Here is an 18,539-nt window from a genome sequence, read left to right as displayed (position 1 = left end):
TATTTTTAGGGGGAAAAATGCATCTGCTGGAAAAACTTAAACATTGTGGAGGAAATAGCAAACTACTATTTTATTTTTAATTAACTGTTTTCCAATAAAATGAATATAAATAATAAAATTGATCATCTGTTGAAATCTATTGATGTTTTGGATGTTAAATATTAAAAAAAAAAATTCTAAGTACTGTGGATTTTTAGAAGGAAAACTGCACAAGAATCAAAACTGGTGATAATTCTTGATCAGGTTTATCTAAACATCAGCATCATCCTCATCCATCATTAACATCCAACTCCAAAAACACTCTACTCCTCCCTAAATCCTCAGATAATCATCCGCTTTGTCCAAATGCTAAATCCTACTGATGGTTAGAGGTATAAAGTGTGGTGGTGATAAAAAAAAAAAAAAAAAAAAAAAGAAAAAAAAAAAAAAGTGCAATGAGATGTTCAGATGTTTTTGGGCAGACATGTTTAGAGCCTAAATATTAAAAGTTCTGGTCAGATTGAAAACAAGTCAGTTTTTTTTTTTTTTTTTAAGTGACCAAAAACATCTGTCGACATTTCTGAGTGTTTGAAAAATGTGGATGGGCGTCAATTTGGTTCTCAGAATTCTGTCCAATCAGCACCTGATGGTTCAAGTTGAGGCCCGGCCTTTGTGTGCGAGTGACTGTGATTTGACGGTGAACAGCGTTGAGGTTTGGTCCGCCCTGCAGGCAGCACACAAACTGAGGTCACGGCATGATTCGGATTCTACAAATTCCTGTAAACAACTTTCCAGCAACCGAACCCAAACAACCTGGTTCATAATGCTCATTATGGAGGAATGTCTGGAGGCTTTTCTTTAAAGCGTTCAGCTAAGCTCCACAACAGTCGCCCCTTTGGTGGCTTTTATGTCGCCAGCTTCTACTGTTAATCAGGCTTTCCCACCACAACCACGGCTGCCGAAATGTGAAAGAACATGCCCGGCTCCTCGAGTTTCTGCACCTGCAGCGCACCTAAAGTCAGCTTCCCTGCAAGTGATCGTCAGCTCTGCTGGTTGAATCCTAGTCGGTTATGGGGGCAGAAGTGACAGTCTGACAGTAGCAGGGTCAGAAATAGAAAAATTACCCATTTGTTCTGTTTTGGAGGGAAGTTTGTCTTTTTTTTTCCTCTGGTCAGACTGAATGCCTTAGTCACAACTGCCCTTAGGGGTGGATACAGGTGGTCCGCGGGCAAATAAAAATCAGCAAACCTTAGAATTACCGTTCGGTCCACGAACCGAAAATTGTGTGTGGGCTGTCCTGCGTCTGTCGAGCCAAAATGTTTGTGTACGTTTTTCTTTTTCCCAAGGGCTTGCAGAAAGTGACTGGTTGAAGCCGGCGCTTATACAACACATGGGGGTAAAGTAGGTGGGACGCTGGCGCCTTGTACAGATTTTTCATTTTTCAACCCTCCCAGTACCGCCGCACTGAACCAGGAGCCTGTTAGCGCTAATCACATGATCATGGCGCTCTCCCTGCGCACAGCCAGTTTGAGAGATGAGGAAATGAGACAATCGGGATGTGGTTTGTGTAGTCAGGATACGTGCACACCCTGTGGGTGTTGGTCAGTACGGGGCCAGTACTCGCTCTATCTGAAGGCCAGCATCACCCGTACGTCATTAATGTGCGCCATTAGCCTTCACGATACACTTGCCACATGCAGGATGACGGCACGTTCCGCTTTCATGGCGTCTCTTAGGTGGCCAAACGAGCCTCAAGACACACCTGGCCTATGTCAGAATTCCCCCCCTAATTCTTAACTGCTAAAAAACGATAATCGTGCGGGACTATCTAGTGCCCTGGATTGCAAAAGCAATTCGGACACCATGCTTTTTTTCTTAACAGCGAATGTGGCTTCATCAATTTGACGGAGTTAAAATCTCACTGATATGAGCGACGATTATTTATGAATCCATTGATGGTTTTTTAAAACTACAGTTAAAATCTTTTCTTTTTTTTTTTTTTTGGGCAAAAGCTGTTCAGATGCAATGCATTGTGGTCCATATTCGCCAATCTAGTGGGCATCGACGCACACTATTTTTTCGCAGAGACTTCTGGGAAATTTCTAGGGCTCTGGATTCTGGAATTGTCGATTCAGACAGCACTCCAAAATGGCAAACGCACTACATACTGCACCAAGTAGTGAGTAGTGAAGGAATTCGGACACAATTCTCCTTTTATAGGATTCGGTCGCTCCTCTCTATAACCCTCCATGGGCCCAAACACCCCCCCCATAAGGGTACATGTGACTAGGGCAATAAATCTTTATGAAATTAGCATTAATTTCCAGAGCTCCCCCACTGTAAGCAACGTGTGAGTGTGATGGTTGGAGAGTTGACGGCTGCTCAAACTTTTCCATCTGAACTTTCTCCCATCAAGATGAATCTCTGCTTGCATCAAAATCTGGGAGGAAGATGTTGGATGAAAAGCGTGGGCAGCCTGCAGCTCTCCTCTGCTTTTACGTTCTGTGCTGCTGCTGATTGTCCCTTCTCTCCGGCCCCCGCCTGCAGGTGGGCTCGGTGGTGGCCGTGGGCTGGATCCGCTCCAAGAAGGCGGTGGACTGGCACCTCTTCAGGAACATCTTCCTGGCGTGGTTCGTCACGGTCCCCGTGGCCGGCCTGTTCAGCGCCGCCGTCATGGCCCTGTTCGTCTACGGCATCCTGCCTTACGTCTGAAGGGCTGGGGGGGCGGGGGGAGTCGGAGACGGGGAAAGGAAGATTTGGGAAAGAGTGAAGAGATGGAGAAGAGGAGCGAGATGTTTACAAGTGGTTCTGCTCTGAATGTGCGTGGGTTTACATCCCGACATCATCTAGAGGTTCTCCTGACTCGAGTTCAGATTTTTCTCCTTTTTTTTTAAATTTGGGTTTGATTAATTTATTCTCGTTTTGAGAAGAGTTTCATAAAAAGGCACTGTTCAATCTGCTGTGAAAAACAAAACAAACGGCAACTTTCTACAGCTGCCTCAACTCAAAAGAAAAGAAAAATCTGAAAGCTCGCAGCACAAAAGAATTCTGCCTGAAGGAAGCGTTCGTCTAAAACTCTTCTGCGGTGTTTAGTAGCGTTGTCGGGATTCCAAACAGACGTAAACTTGTACATACGGTTGTCATAGTCGGGGTGGGATTCGTTGCTTTAGCGCTAAAGAAAAAAGGATGCGCATGACGTGTAGCGACCCCATCCATGTCACGTTGGCGTGCTGAGCGTACAGCAGCAGGCGAGCGTCAAGGACGGCGCTTTGTTTGTTTCGTTTTTTCACACCATAGAAACCTAACATACTAAAGAGTTGATTTTCTGTCAGGCGCTCCTCTGTTTCAAGAGACGAATCTTATATTTTTAATGATGTATTATATTGTAATTTGTATTGTACATAGTCTGTAAGGGGGGAGGGGGGAGGTTGCTTTATGTGTTGTTTTGTGGGCAGAGGGGGGAGTTTCACGCCGTGGTTTTCTGCTGTTGCTAGGATCATTGTAACCTTTTTTCTTTTCTTTTGTGGAACCGTCCACTTCTCAACGGTTGATTACGTGTCGCAGTTTTGACCGAAGGCTCCAAGTTGGAGAGAGAGGAAGCAGAACAGACCCATGCCAAAGTAAATGTGCTGTTTCTATGAGTCCGTTTACAGGAGATGCCAAACCGTGCAGACGCACACGTAGACCAGGTCCCGTACGTTCTTTTGTCTTCGCCTTTCGTTCTCCGTACGTCCGCAGCGTATCGGCTTTGTCTGATCTCTTCCAAACACGTTGGCCGATACACAGATAATCCACATTTGATCCGTTATTTTCCTTAAACGAAGACGTAACTGAAAGCCTATCGTAGAGGTTTGTCGTGACGTGTTTGAGTCCGGACACACTTTACAGTCGTATATCTCCAAACTCCCATTTGTTGGTGAAGCGTTAAAAACCCACTCCGATGGAAAAAAAACGCTGGTTTTTGGTGTTTTTAACTCCTTATGGCATTTTTGTGACGATGGAGGGGATACATTAAAAAAATTAAGCTTAAATTTGCATGTTTTTGTTCATATTGTTGTGAATTGGGAGCAGACGATAAAATGCCGTTTGAAAAAGGTCATGTTTGTCACTAAAAAAACAATGAGCGGGATGCAAGACCCACCGCTCCACATCCAATCCATGAACGCCTTTTTCCTCGTCCGAGCTGATCTCTGGCTCAAAACTGTACGGCTGGAAAGCTCCAACATTTTTGGGGGTGTGAAATTGGATCCAAAGATGATCGGAGTGGGTCTTTAAGGCGGAATTATATCAGCAAGACTCTGCAACAGGAAAGTTCATATCGACCGAAACCGTACTGGTGTTTATATGCAACGATCTGCACTAGTCCCCTTATGAAACATGCGGTCATATCAAAGTCCCCCCGCCGATAATCACAGACCTCTGCGCTCACCTGGTTTGGGTTAGCAACTCCTTACCGACGTGCGGCGTCTGCCTCAGCCTGCCGAGCAAAACAAACCGCGGCGAACGAGTGTCAAAAAAAAATTCTGCCAACAGCGCATCCAGACGAGTGCTGACGGGGCGTTCAGGGGTCAAAACCTTAACATCATGACATCTAAGAGGGTTTGGATGGATGGAACTGATCATCACCAGCTTTCTGACCGGGTCACCTGACCTGCAGATGAACAAAAAGCTTTTTTTCTCCATTTGAACAAACTTCGTGGCAGGTGTTCTTGTGCTGTGTTTTCTTTTTAATGAACAAATCTATGCTTAAGTAGCCACATGCCTTGTAACATTGTGTTTTACTCTGTGCAGATACACTAAAGTAATTAAGTACTGTGGAGTTTACATTGTAACCATATTGTAGAGTATCTGTAATAACAAAACAAAAAAAACGGTTGCCTAATGATGCCAATGAAAGACAATTGAAAACTATTTTTTTTTAAGTGCAAATGAGAAAAAAAAATGAACCAGAAGTGTCTAGAGAGTGAGCGGAAATGTGTGATTTTCTCTTTCATGGTGGTAGTGCTGATCATGATCATTGTCACTTTACACTGCTACTACGACGTGTTAACACTACCTGTGTGGGTGCAATTCAGTAACGGAAGTACTAACGAGAAAACTTCATCGAAACTATATTTTTCTATCATATCTGAGTTTTAACCTGGGTGAGATTCCAGACCTTTTTTTTTGGGAGACGCTGGGCCTGATGGGAAGCCAGCTGCCTGTTGGTCGGTTTTCGGTGCGACGCCTCGCCGGTGCCATGTGCCACGCTTCCTCCCAGCCCAGCGTGTCTCTCGAAAGCGTAGATTGACGTGTCGGTTGCCAGTAGAGCAGATTAGAAGCTATCATTTTTTTTATTTTTGAACTTCAGATGAAACACTTTGTAATTTTGTTTCCCTACTGCTTTGCTCATGAGCTGCCAGAGCTGCAGAGAAAGTCCTCAAATTAGATTTGTATTAGACTGCGAGGAAAAACTAAAACGGACTTTACTGATTTGTGACCTCTGGGAGCTCATGACCTTTTTACTCGGCCCACAGGCTGAGAGGGGGGGGCTGCAGACAGCTGGTATGCTCACCTATTTTTATTCAGAGTGCCTGGAAAACTTTCCAATTTGCAGAGAGAGACGGTTTTCCAGCGCTACAGTTGGTAATCCTCTGAGGCTCAACTTGTACAAGATGATAAATGTGCAGAAGCAGAAGGTCATAAAGATGCAGAAAGAGGATTTAGTTTTCAGTTTCCGCTCTGAAAATGTAGATTTGCATCAAGGTGTAATCGGTCTCTGAAGTGCATGTCGGAGCAACAAACTGCTGCTGACTCAATGGAAAGAGTCATCCAGCCGTAAGAGACGCACAGCTCTGCGTTTTCTCTTGACCTCTGTGTCAGATGTGTTAGGAACCAGGAATCAAACCAGCAACACTTTCTGCGTCTCTGATCTGCTTTGGGCGTCCCCGCACACTCTGCAGGCCCCCCTCACGACTCGCACCGCCATCTTTTTGTGTGTGCGCGCGCATGAATTCTTAGTCCTGATAGGCCAAAAGAGGTGCACAGTTTAAAGGGAGGAGGGGAAAGTGAAAACGGGGGGCATTTTAAAGTCTCGAAAAACAGGAGAAAAGGAACAAAAAAAAAGCACAAACTGCTGCAGAAATGTCAGTTATGTGTGCGTGCCGCCACTAGATGGCACAGTTTGACACTTTCCCATCCAAATAGGGCAGAATTTCATCTTTTCATTGTAAATCTGTTGCCATTTGAGGAAGTTGCTGTACTTCCCACACCTATTATGGAGAAAGTCTAAACAGAATGTGCAATTTCTCCCCCTGGTTCTGCTGCCCCACGCGTAACAGCGCCCGAGGTGGCGGCGGGGTTGGGGCTTCAGTTCACGTGGATGTGGTGTCTAGTGTGTTCTGTAATAGAGCGTGCTCCTTGGCTGGCCTGCAGGCCTTGTCTCTTTAATCTTTGCAGCTCCTTCATCGTCTGGTCCTTTTTTGAGAACGGTCGTAACAAATGGATTTAAAAACAAACTGTAGCCTGCTTCTATGAAATCTTAAAGCTCTTTCTAATTTGCATAAATTGTACTGTAATGTTTTTATTTAAGATTTTAGTGGAAAAATGTCTGCATTTAACTAAATTATGGGAATTAAAATTACAAAGGATATCAAACATCATGTGAGTTGTCCAATTTTTTATGTTTTTTGTGCCTTTTTGAAATAAAAAGAGTGATCTGCATTATCTTATGGGGATAACATGTGTAAAACTCAAATTTTAGTATCATTTTGGTCAGGATTTTCCCCCCAAAAACTATTCATTAAGAAGTTGGTTATAATTCTTTGTTCTTACAATCTGAATTGTATCAATTTTGACATTTCTTTGCAATATTTGGGGGGAAAAATAACTGGTTTATAGGGTGTGATCATTTCTAATTTTCTTTCACATCTCCAATTTCAGTTTAAATCATGAAACTGCTGGGGTTCTTTGCCTGTGAGAAATGCTCCTAAACCCTGGAAATTCTCAGAAATATCCGAGTGAGTTCACAGAAGGGTCTGAAAATGCAAAATAATCTGCAAATCTTAGTTTTCACGTGAAATCCAAAGTGGATCAAAAGTTCAGATGCATGTTCTTATCGGACTTGTTGGGATTTATTTCATGTTTCTGACTTCCTGCCATCGTTTCTCCAGCTGACCTTCAGGAGACGGGCAGCATCTGTCCAGCTTTTCTCCGGATCAGAACTCGGCGAGCTGGCAGAGGCGGTTCAGTTCTCAGCGCTCTGACTTTAGCTGGTTTCTGCAGCAACTCAGAACAATGACGACAGCTGACACTTTAAAAAAGGAATAACGGAGGTTTTAATCAGTGATCAGAAGAATTAGATCTTCCAGGAAGTTTCATAATTTTCCAAGTTTTCTTTTTTGCTTAAGTTAAACCTGGCAGTTAAAGAAATGTCTCTTTGTAAATTTGTCATGCAGCTGGTTTAAAAAAACAAACATAAATAATGAAAACAGGAGTGTGAGCTCATTTAATCCCACATTTTTTAAACTGGGAAATATTGAAATGTCGACTAAACTTAGTAAAGTTTAGTTTCAGCTCATTAATATAAAAGCTGTATTCACAGGTTCAGCTCATTCTTGATCTATAACTTTATACATGCACGTATTTTCCTTAAAATCTGAAGTTTCAAATTATTCCTGACTAAGTCAGGCATGTCCACCACCCTTGTTCAAATGTCCAGGCTCCTTTTTATAAAATCAATAATATGCGGACTCCAGCACTTTCAAAAAACTCTTGATTGATCGGCTAAAGTATGTTTTCATATTCCCCATGAAGAGCCTCTACCAGACGAGACGTGAGATCTACCACAAGCTAAGTACATGAAAAATATGCCCTTGCATTAAAATGTTCATTAGTTCGTGTAACCCTTGTGCTATCCTAGGCACTTTAACATTGGGAGTTGGGTCATCTAGACCCACTAGACAGTGCTCTGAACCTTTTTTCTTCAATGATTTGTGATCTTCACTGGTATCCATGGATTACATGAAATCGTTCCACCTTTATCCACCTTTGTCATGGTAGGGAGAACACGTCAATGGAAGGGTGGGGTCATCTAAGATAGGGATAAATTGGATGCATTTAAAATATGGTTAGCCCTCACATTTCCACCCCACCAGATCCGGCAAAAGGTTTGGACACCCCTGGTTTACGGCGACACAACCAGCCTGTGTGCATGAACCTTAAAGCACCAACAAAGAATCATTTTAAATCCTGTGCCCCCTGAATCTGGGATTTCCTCAAACCTCAGCCTTTGTCCTCATTCAGTGTCTGCGTTTGTGCCGTCATGTGAGCGGAAAGTTCTCCTCACGGCGTGCAGCTGTGAGGAAAAACACAGCTGCACTCATGTCCACCACTGAGAACTTCAGACCAAACCTGAACGCTTTTGTGAAGCGCTTTGTCTTTCTGCACGCGCTCAGACACCAAGGAAACCAAAACACGGAGCAGAATGAGGTTAGTTTGTTTCCATCCAAAAACATTTTTATTGTCCTCCAAAGGTTTACCCTGTCGTTTGGCTCGTTTCAGAAGCCAAAAAACATACAATGCATGTCTTCAGGTAGCAGTGGAGGCATACAAAGACCTTTTCTGACCGAGGAATTTATGGAAAGAGCAATACACAATTCTCTCCTTCAAGTCACATGAGTAATCTTTGCATTCATGAGTAATGGAGAGATTAATTCTGGATCAGGTGGAGCTTGAGAAAGAAGCGGACGGCCTTGAGTAGAAAGACCGGATGAAAGAAAGACCGTGATGGGGGGGGGTCAACCGTTTGACTGCCAGGGAGGGGGGGGGGGGGCGTGGCTCTTCCATCGCGGCGTCCCCTGTTTGCAGAGGTGTGTGGAGCATCTGTAGTGTGTGCACGCGTGGACACCGGATATGCAAAGTGCCCACAGTCGATATAAAGCCAGGTCACATGACCCAAAAACAGGTGATGTCACACGAAAGGTGGGAGGGGACCGGACATGAGGGGGAGCCAAACACATCAGCGTATGTGTGTGCACTCAGCACCAAAAAGTGACACGCTCAGGTGTCGGAACAAGAGACCCCCCCCCCCCCCCCCCTCTCTCTCTCTCTGGTGACTGTGCAGTTAAAAATGGGCACATGGTGATTTAAGCTCATGCTCGCGTTGTGGTCAACCGTCCAAGCACTTCTTTACTTAAAATCTATAAATACACAGCAGCGCTTTTTTCCCCCCTGGTTCCAGCGGCTAACTACGCTTAGCTGGTCTGCTAAAGGGAACACGGCCTACGTGTCGCTGATTATCGCCTCTCATATAGATTCTTCTATAATTTCTTTATATAATCCTTTTCTCTCTGGCAGCTGCCACACTGTCTCGCTTTCACATTCTCTCGTCTCACTACTTTTATTCAATATACACAACAGAAAACGTGTGGTGGAGACGGGGAGCGACAGCTGAAATGACAATCACTGGGGGGAACAAACAAAAAAAAACAAAAATAAGTAAAAGAGGGCGGGGACAAAAAGCCAGACGGAGCTGCAGTCTTTTCTCATCCATTGGCAGTTGGACTGACGCGGCGGTCAGCCGGTTACAATGGTGGTTTCAGGGGAGGGAGGTGCCGAGTCATCAAAGGGGCGGGGCGGGGGGCTCTTTCTTGGTAGGTGCCGTTTTACTCGTGCTTTTTGTCGTCTTGGTTGGAGGCGCGCTCTCCTTGAGGTTAAGGTTTTCCAGCGCCACGTCTAACGTCATGACCTCGACGCAGCCCATGGCCTGGAAGTCGGCGAAATTCCGCAACGGGCCGTGACAATCATCCTCGTCCTCGGAGGAGGAGGCCGAGGCGTCGTGGTCGGGCAGCAGCGTGGACAGCAGCAGCTCCGTGACGAAGAGGCTCCTGTCGGCCCACTGCGCCTCGCACGCCTGCCGCTCCGCTTCCGACAGCCGGGGTTCGCTCAGCCTGCGGGACAGACAGGGAGGTGAAAGCCCCGCCCACTATCCCATCCCACTGTCGAGATACGTACACACCGGGCACGTGACGGGCGGGTGACGCGCCCCGATACGAGCGCATGACCCTCGCAGTCAAAGAAGTTTTGGTGTAAAATGTCAAAGCGGTGCAAATCTGGTGAATCTTGCTCCAAGCGTTTTCTTTCACAGCTCTAGTCTGATATAAAAAAGATTTAATTTCAGCCACAATTATTAATTTCTGCTCCATGATCACTGTTGGAGCGGTTTGAAAAGGACGCCATCCATACGCCACTCCCACATCAAAGTTCCCCATTGGTCAAAGTTCAACTGGTTTATTTCTCAAAGCCCGTTCATGGTCGAATGTTTTGTACATCGGGCCCTAAATGATGTGTGAACGTGAGAGTTTGGAACACAGAAGCCTGAAATGCGCAGACGTCTGTGTGAACGCAGCTTTGGAGACAAACACCAGACCGGAGCCTCACCTGCTGAGTAAAAACTGGGAGTTGTGTGCAGAATGCTGTGTGTTGGCCTCGGGCAGTCCCGGGTTCGGGCTGGGGTTGTTGGTGTGGTTGGTGCTGGGGGCGGGGTTTGCAGGGGCCGAATTGGCGGTGAGGATGGCGTTGGCTCTACCTCCCCGGGTGGCGTTTCGGGCGCTCTCCAGCTGCTGGCGCGCCGCCTGCGCCTGCTGGCGCTCCAACTGGAGCTGCATCTGAAGCTGCTGCAGCTGGGAGGCCGAGGGACCCGAGCTCAGCTGGCCCCCCGCCGAACGCCGCACCCCCGACAACTGGGACAGCAGCTCTGGAGGAAAACAAAGACGCCTTCTGTCAGGAACCTGGGATTCTGTTTTGGAGCAAAGAGTGGGCCGGGTCAGCCGTGTGCTGCCGACTCCACTTCAACGACCAGCCCTGAACAAGTCAGGTTATTTTGATGTGTCGGCATTCGGCTCTGCCGCCGCAGCGGGTCATTAGAGCGGAGGCAGACCGAACGCCGACCCTCATTAGGGCACAGCTGGAGCCGAGGCGGTGAAGGCCAGGCACTGAACCAGATGAAAAACCCAGAACGCGGTGTCGCCATGGCAATAATCACTGCCACTCACAGTTCTCCAGACATTTCCATGCACATCTTTCACACATTTCATCTTCTAGTTCTTTTTTTTTTGCTTTAAAATAGAAATATTTTCAAAACTCAAAGTTAAAAATAAATTTTAATCCATGAATTGTTGAGCAACATTTTGTACACTAGATTTCAGGTAGGAACCATTTAAACATGACGTAGATTTTTCTTTAACCATAACTGTCGCGGAAGCTTAAAAAAAAATAAATCTGATGCCAACTTGTGTTAATGGGAACAGTTGTCACAATAAATGCATATTTGAAGTAAAGACTTTTGGTTTTTGTCTGTTAAAAGCCGCTTTCTTTTATTTTGAAGTCCCAAATGCTCTCCTGTTTCTTCACTGGATCTTTTCTTTTAAAAGAAACGTTCAGATGCGTTTGTTTATCGTTAACTTTGCTGGCTTTGGGGTTTAGCAGTCAGCGCGGCGGCTCAAAGAAAGCGGTGGATGCATTTTTGGATGTGGTGCAGAGAATCCAGTAGCTTTTAAAAATACAACTTCCTTCATAATCACATAATTAAGTAAAACGGAAAAAAATGTGGGTCCGGTTTTTTTTTTCTTTTTTTCCTGTGACTCGATACCAAGTGCCCCACGGACTGGACATGACCTGGGGGTTGGGGACCACTGCTGTACAGGAGACACGGTAGACTGATGGACAATAGACTACAGCCAATCAGGATGCAGAACACAGTCCGCAAACCAGCGGGAGCACGACAGGTGAGCCATGATGTAGGGAGGAAGCACCGTGTCACTGACCTGCTATGGGGTCCATGGCCTCTCTGCTGTAGTTGGAGCTCTGTGAGGAACTCTGACTGGTAGAAAGCCCCCCCGTAGTGCTGCTGGTAAAATGCATGTTGGACCTGCGTGCACGCGGGCCCCCCAGCCCACGCCCGGGGTGAAACATCCTCCTGACGTGCCTCACTCCGCTGGACTCGTCGTGACGCTCGCCGTCAAGGAACGTAGACACACATTCAAACCCGCAGACGTACGACGGGTCACAAGCATCACAGAGGCAAACGCCACAGCTGCAAGACCCTTCCCAGGTCTCCCCCAACAGCCCACTGGGTGAGTGTGCAAACCAAGGCTGTTTGGAAGCTTTTTTTCCCCTGATTTAGGGTTTTCAGTAGTGTTTGTCGAAGCGTTCTATAAATAGACGTCCAGCCTGCTGTCTGTTCTGTCTTTGTGCTGCAGAACAGATCACTATTCGGTTGGAACCAGTGTAGGATTTTGATGAGAGGTAAAGGGATGGTAAAGGAATGAAGAAGAAGATGAGAGAGCTGGAGTCCTCTTCATCATTAAAGCAGGTGAAAGCGTAAAACTCGTTTTGTCTCTAAAGCGTTTTAAAAACGTCTCATTTCACAACGATGTGACTCTGCGCTCCATAGAATCGTCCCGTAGAGGGAGTCCAGTCACGATCACACCGCCCTCACGCGTTCAAGCCCCCACTTCCAATGAAACGCTCCATGTGAACGCGCCTTCCAGGCTGTACGTTCACATGGAGCTACGACTGCACGGCCACTGAACGCCCTTTGAAAGTCAAATCCTGTTGAACTTTGACCCATCAGGGACTCGGATGTGGTGGTGACGTTTGGACGGTGGTCCTTTTAATTCTCTGAAGTGCCAAAATGAAAATTCATAATAGAGGATTCATAAATAAACAAACCACTGCAGCTTATGCCTGTCCAGAACTATGATATGTCCAACTGTAGGTGGCAAACATGCTCTAGTAAACAGTGGAAAAAGAAGCCCCTCCCTGCCTGTCCAGTGTGAATACCGTGCTAAATGTGGCCCTGTTTTAGCTCTTTCTTAAAACCTGCGTTAAATGCTCCATGTCTGCAGAGCTTCAGAAGCAAAATGGTGGAACATCCGAGTGAAGCTGATGCTGCGACCACATGCTAGACGTTTCCTTTTGAAGCAGTTGAATTTAGCTCTATTGTTGACATTCTTTGGACCACCTCGACTCTTCAACCGTTTACGCAATTAAATGCAACTCTTAAGGCCCGTACACACCGGGACGAATTTCCCGCGCGATTTTCGCCGACGTTTAACGCCTCGTGACTAAACAAAGGGCACCAATGAGAGTGTGCACACCGACGCGAAAAAACGCCACGCGTCAAAGCGTCAAAAAAAAAAAACGCCTCGGGTTCGTTTTTTTTTTTTGACGCGTTGCGTCGAAATTTATTCGACCAATGAGAATGGCGCTTTTGCACACGTGTCTGGAGCTTCTGACGTTACAGTAAAACACAACTTGGGGGCGCTCAAACACAAAACTGCCTTGCTGAGCACACATAACAGCGAAGAAGATAGACGCCAAGTAGCGTCTACACTGCCGCAAAGAAATAATGACGGACATTCTAAAATATCCCCGAACCAAGCACCAGTTGGAGCTACTGGTGCTTGAAATATTCATGTTTTCTTTGTATGATTCTGACAAGCGCGTAAATACTTGCTCTCTTCTTCTGAGTGAAAAGCGACTTTAAGAAGCGTAAAGTTTTACATCACATGTCAGGGAATGAATATGCACGTTCGCTCGGCTCATCGTCAGCGAAAATCGCCTGGGTGTGAACACAAAAAACGTGGCGAAAAACGCTGGCGAATATTCGTCCCGGTGTGTACGGGCCTTTAGGCAGAGAAAAGCCTCTGTGCAACACTTTACAGTGTGTTACAATTCACATGGACTGAATGAATGTCAAACAGCATGTGGTATTTAGATGTGGCTGGCAGCATTTACAGTGTGAAAGGGTTACATGAACCTGATCTGTTTTGGCTTCATGAAAGCGGCTCCAGATTCTTGTAGAATGGGACTTCCTACCGGAAGCATGGACTAGCGTTTCACACAGCTGCTTACGCTCCGCCGTGTGGAGGTGGAGAGGCTTGAAAAGGATATCAGGTCTCTTGGAGCTCTGTGTTCAAGTGTGAGATGGGCGGCAAAGTCGTCCGTCACGTGATTGGGGTCGCCGCCTGGCAGCGCTGCACATATGGGGCAGATCTGGGGGGACAGGAAGCCAACATTAATCAAAGTTCGCCGCACGCCCATCAGAGCGCAGACTCGTCAAAACACCCAAAGACCTGAAGAACGTCTACACGACCACGACGTTGAACACCAAGAAATCTGAACTCACACACGGAAATAAAAGGCGTGACAGATTCTGACCGCTTTCCATGAACTTTAGCAATAAAGGTTTGAGAACAGAAAGAAATCCACTCTGCTTATGCTAAACAAGCTTTCATGGTAACTTCCAGAAGAATACTGCAAAGTAAAAACCTGCTAAAAGACAAAGAACTGTGGAAATTCTGCTTCATTAATTCAAATTCACTACTTGGAAAAGAAGAGATGTCAGAACAACTGATTTTGCAAAAATGCTTATATAAGGCTGTTATGGCTTTATTAATTAAGTAATTAAGTTTTCTTCTTTCTTTTCCCCTTTTAGTGGCACAAAAAAGTTTTTTTGTAATTATTCTGTGATAAATAAGTTTGTTTTTATGTTTTTATCAATCATCTCAAGATCAGCTTCCAGAGCTGCACTGCTGGTTTATCAGGAGAAAAACAAAAACCTCGTCCTTAACTTGTGACCCTCCATCCCTAATGTGCATTTCCTGATTTTATTAGTTTAATGAGAGTCAACTTCTCAGGCATGCATGAAAAATATCAGCACCAATGGAAAAGTTTTCCAGCTGCACAAACATCCAGACAACACCTCTGAGGGCTTTTAAGGTTTCGGCCAGCGTACCACTTCTGTGGAGGTCTCCGTGTGCTCCGCCGCCACATGCTCCTGCAGGGAGATCTCCGTGTAGCCCATCCTGCCGCAGTAAGGACACGTGAAAGCTTGAGGCTGTTCCACGGAGAAGGCTTCACCTCCATAGTACAGGTCTGAAAGGAGAGCAGCGCGCTGCACTTCAGTTGGAATCCAGAAGCACTTTCCACACTCCAGAGCACAAGAAATAGGACTTTAAACGAGATGCACTCAAGCTGATCGGAGCAAAATTATAAACAAACAGCTATTTATTAAAATATATATATATATTTCTCAGAGCTGGAATGTTCAGAGGAAAGTGGCAATGAAACAAAGTGAAAGTTTCACAATTACGAACATCTGAAGCTACTGTTCATCTGGCTCTTTAACTTGTCTCGCTGAGATTCCATTAAAATATGAAAACTCACAATGAACTACTTCATTGTGTTGAATGATAGCATAGCTTAACGTGAAATGTCACCACTCCCCATTTCTGTAAAGCATAATTCATAATTATTCTGATGCAAATGTCACTCACCGAAGTCGACTCGTGTTAATATACACTGCATGGGATGCTCTGTGGTGTGTCGGGTTGTGGTGGCACCGCTTTCGTAGCACGATGCGCACAAGTCATAATCGTAGCAAATTAAACATTTGTACCGTCGACCTCTGAAGTTTCCTTTCAAACACGCGTCACAACTCACACCTGAGAGAAGGCAGACACAAGACAACAAGAACCAGTTTAGTAGTTTTCATAGCTCAAATACAAAACTATTTCTAAAACTATTAAAACATTCCTACTGGAGACAAAGAAACGTCTGATTATCCAAACGATTTTCTACTGTGTAAGCGAGCAGCAGAGCAGTTTTCAGGTAATCTGGGTTGTTTTCCTGACCTCTGCGGCCTGCAGCCGTTGCCCCCCTGTAATATTTTATTATGGCGGCAATTTTCAGCTAAGATTTCTCACCACGGTGTCTCACACGGCGCTCTAAACAAAGCAAAACTTTTACATGCTGACTTTGTGGCTCACTGTTTGTTCAAGCCTTTGTGGTTGGCATGGCAACCACCGTGTTATGATGGCTTTTCTGTGTCGTTTTAGCCACATTATAATTTCTAAGGATATGGCATTTCCTATGAAAGACAGTGACACCTGCTGAAGCACAGAGTTTAACTGAAGAAGCAGATTTTATCTGCACATCTGGATGACGTTTTATTCAGCAGTACAGGTGTGTCGATCAGCAGGTCATTCCACGTTTGCATTCCTTTAGGTTGGGTTTGGGGGTTTAGCTGGAGCAGCAGTCACACTGCAGGTTGATCCGCCTGCTTCATTCCCGTCAAAGCATACATGTCCTTTAACACCTTATAACAGACCTAATGAAACGCTGCAGAGGTCAATCAACAAGTGTTGATGTAAAACAGGGAACTGTTTTGTGATAACCTGCAAACATTGGGAGAAATTATAACAATAAAATACTTCCTGAAACTAGACCGTTAACCATTACCTGGTGAATCACCTGGGTTCATCAAGTATCCACATAGGAGCTCAATAAGAAGCAACACGTATAAATAAAATAGATTTTCTTTAAATAAAATAAAGTCTCACTGCCAAAATCCTGAATTCATTCAGATTTCTAAGTCTACGTAAGATTCCAAAACAGATCATCGGTAATGAAAAACTGGGACAGATCTAGTGATTTGTGTAGTCTTATATTGAAAAGTAACAAAGATGCACAAAATGACTTTAAAGGCGACTAATTCATGTTTTCTATGTGAAGATGGAGTTTCCTAGACTAACGTCTCCTTGTGCTGCTACACAAATATTGTAAACTGAAGCAGAGTTTTGCATTTTCACACTTGGTTCTGTTTTTGGCTAAGAAACTGGATCTGTAAATTCAAAAACACTCCTGCATATCTTTTTTGGCAAAAGAATGGTTTACAAAACTGTTATCTTTGCTTAATATCTTCAAAACCAGTTAAAAAAACAAATAAAGTTTCCTGTCCTTCAGACAGTTTGGCACTTTTAGTTCATCAGTAACTAGTTTGCTATACTGAAGGCTACTGTTGTTGTTAGGCCCAACTCTTTAGCGCCATTAAAATCCAGCTACACGTTAAATAAACTCACATTTACACAAACAGAATCGGTTGTCGGTGGAACCGAGCGTGTGTTTCATCGGCCGGGACAGTGGTGTGGTTGGTCCCGGTGCCTCCAGTCTCATCCCCGCATCCCCATAAACCCTGACCCGCCTACTCCAACGTGGACCCACTAAATCCGCCACAACCCACTACCCCACCAGGCGCCTTGACCACAACACTGACAGTCAGGACAGTTGACAACAACAATAACAACAGAAGAAGCGTGCAATGAGAAGGCCGTCGGGGCCCGACTAACCCCTGCAGCTAGCTAACCGGTTAACACTGAAACCTGCTGGCGTTAGCTGAAATTTTAGCTGACAAGCTAGTCGGTCGTAAACTTTCGTGTTTTCATTCAGTTTCGTTGCGTATAAACTGGAATTAAACTATGCTGCATGACACCGAGAACGAACGGACACAGCAAGGTTGGCGACAAGGACGACGTGGATGTTGGTTTGCCGTACAATAAAGCTCAAGGGGCTTAAAATGTGCTCAAACCCCCCAAAAAACAGCAAAGACAAGCTGAAGCTGAAACTGAAGCTGCGGTGCTGATCGGGATTTGTCCCCTTTCTGCCGCCTATCTTCGGCACTCTCCTTCCTCGTCAATGATAACCTACATTACCAGACAGCTAGTGAACGAGCGAACTAGCTAGCTAGCTAACACTTAGCTAACCTGAACTGCCGTCTTCCGCTTATGTGACAGCGCTGCCTAAACATGGAGCTTTGGGTTATTTATTGAAACAGTAACAGCGAGTGAAGCTCCACTTCATGATGGACACATTCCGCGGACACGTCGCAGCGCCACTGCCGTCAACGGCAGCTAAAGTCATCTACGATGAGCAGCAAAATAAGAAATTAGCTGCTAGCCACTGTTAGCTTACGATGCACTGTCAACGTTTTATTTTTATTATTGGGATATTGTGTTTGTATGGAAACTATATATTTAAGTTTATTTTTTACCTTCATGACGGGACATCCTACGAATCCCAACACAGCCCCCTGCTCGGGCTTCCGGGCTTGAAATGGGGAATAATAAGAGAGAAGAGAAGCCGGGGCTGGCTGGCTGTCCCTGGCCTCTTCCCTCATGAAAGATCCGGTTTGCCCCCCCTCCACCTCCTGCTGTGTCACTGTCCGGAACGTCCGTGTTTGTCCACACGAGGGCGCTGTTGCTTTACCTTTGGTTTGGCAGTGGTCAGTCACCTTTTATCCAAGTGTCCAGTTTCTTAATTTGTGTAGTTTAAAACATCTTTTATTACTTATTTCCACTTAAAATGAACTAAACAATGCAAATCATACATACAAGTAAGCTAAGGCACATTTATGACTCAAAAAAACGAATGAAAAGTGATACACAAAATAGATTTTTTCAAAATTCAGTGAGATCTGTGGAAAACATTGTCATTGCCACCCTGCATCTACGCATGAAGCATCTATCGACCACATTTATTTTGAATTTATCATGTACTTATAGTTAAACACTGAAATAATATTCAAAAGTTTCTTTAAAATTATCTTAAAATTTAAAAAACTGAAGTCCATTTTGGATTTAACGTGTGTATAGCTATGGTCCTTAAGTTACCCGAAGAACCAGTCTTGCCTGGGTTTGTGCAACGATGTGGTTTGGAGAAAACGCCACTATTTCGAGTTT

At 45.0% G+C, this 18,539-nt stretch overlaps 2 protein-coding genes across 8 annotated transcripts in view; one reads left to right on the top strand and one right to left on the bottom strand.

The window, feature by feature from the left end:
* Positions 1-6,615, top strand: part of slc20a2 (solute carrier family 20 member 2) — a 40,020-nt gene extending 33,405 nt beyond the window's left edge. For 5 of the 6 annotated variants that reach the window (XM_011478862.4, XM_023958929.2, XM_023958931.2 and 2 more), the window contains exon 11: positions 2,527-6,615. In XM_011478862.4, the coding sequence (XP_011477164.1) occupies positions 2,527-2,691 (165 nt within the window). In that variant the 3' untranslated portion in view covers positions 2,692-6,615. The remainder of the gene's footprint in view (positions 1-2,526) is intronic. The other variant, XR_002873922.2, reaches the window with a different exon arrangement.
* A 1,834-nt stretch (positions 6,616-8,449) lies between these two features.
* LOC105354713 (E3 ubiquitin-protein ligase KCMF1) lies at positions 8,450-18,010 on the bottom strand. 2 transcript variants are annotated; one of them, XM_023958937.2, is made up of 7 exons: positions 17,852-18,010; positions 15,300-15,467; positions 14,759-14,898; positions 13,915-14,016; positions 11,784-11,964; positions 10,399-10,714; positions 8,450-9,908 (listed from the first exon to the last, which is right to left on the bottom strand). In XM_023958937.2, exons 1-7 carry the CDS (start codon positions 17,865-17,867, stop codon positions 9,581-9,583), a joined length of 1,251 nt encoding a protein of 416 aa, XP_023814705.1. In that variant the 5' UTR covers positions 17,868-18,010; the 3' UTR covers positions 8,450-9,580. The 2 variants fall into 2 exon arrangements, with proteins under 2 accessions (XP_023814705.1, XP_023814704.1); XM_023958936.2 differs by lacking the exon at positions 17,852-18,010 and adding an exon at positions 16,884-17,561.
* Between the last annotated feature and the right edge of the window lie 529 nt (positions 18,011-18,539).

Source organism: Oryzias latipes, chromosome 9, assembly GCF_053564925.1.
Source record: "Oryzias latipes strain Hd-rR chromosome 9, Olatipes_Hd-rR_3.1".
NCBI lineage: Eukaryota > Metazoa > Chordata > Actinopteri > Beloniformes > Adrianichthyidae > Oryzias > Oryzias latipes.
The sequence above is the reverse complement of the archived record's forward strand: the minus strand, read 5'-3'. Positions and strand labels throughout refer to the sequence as shown.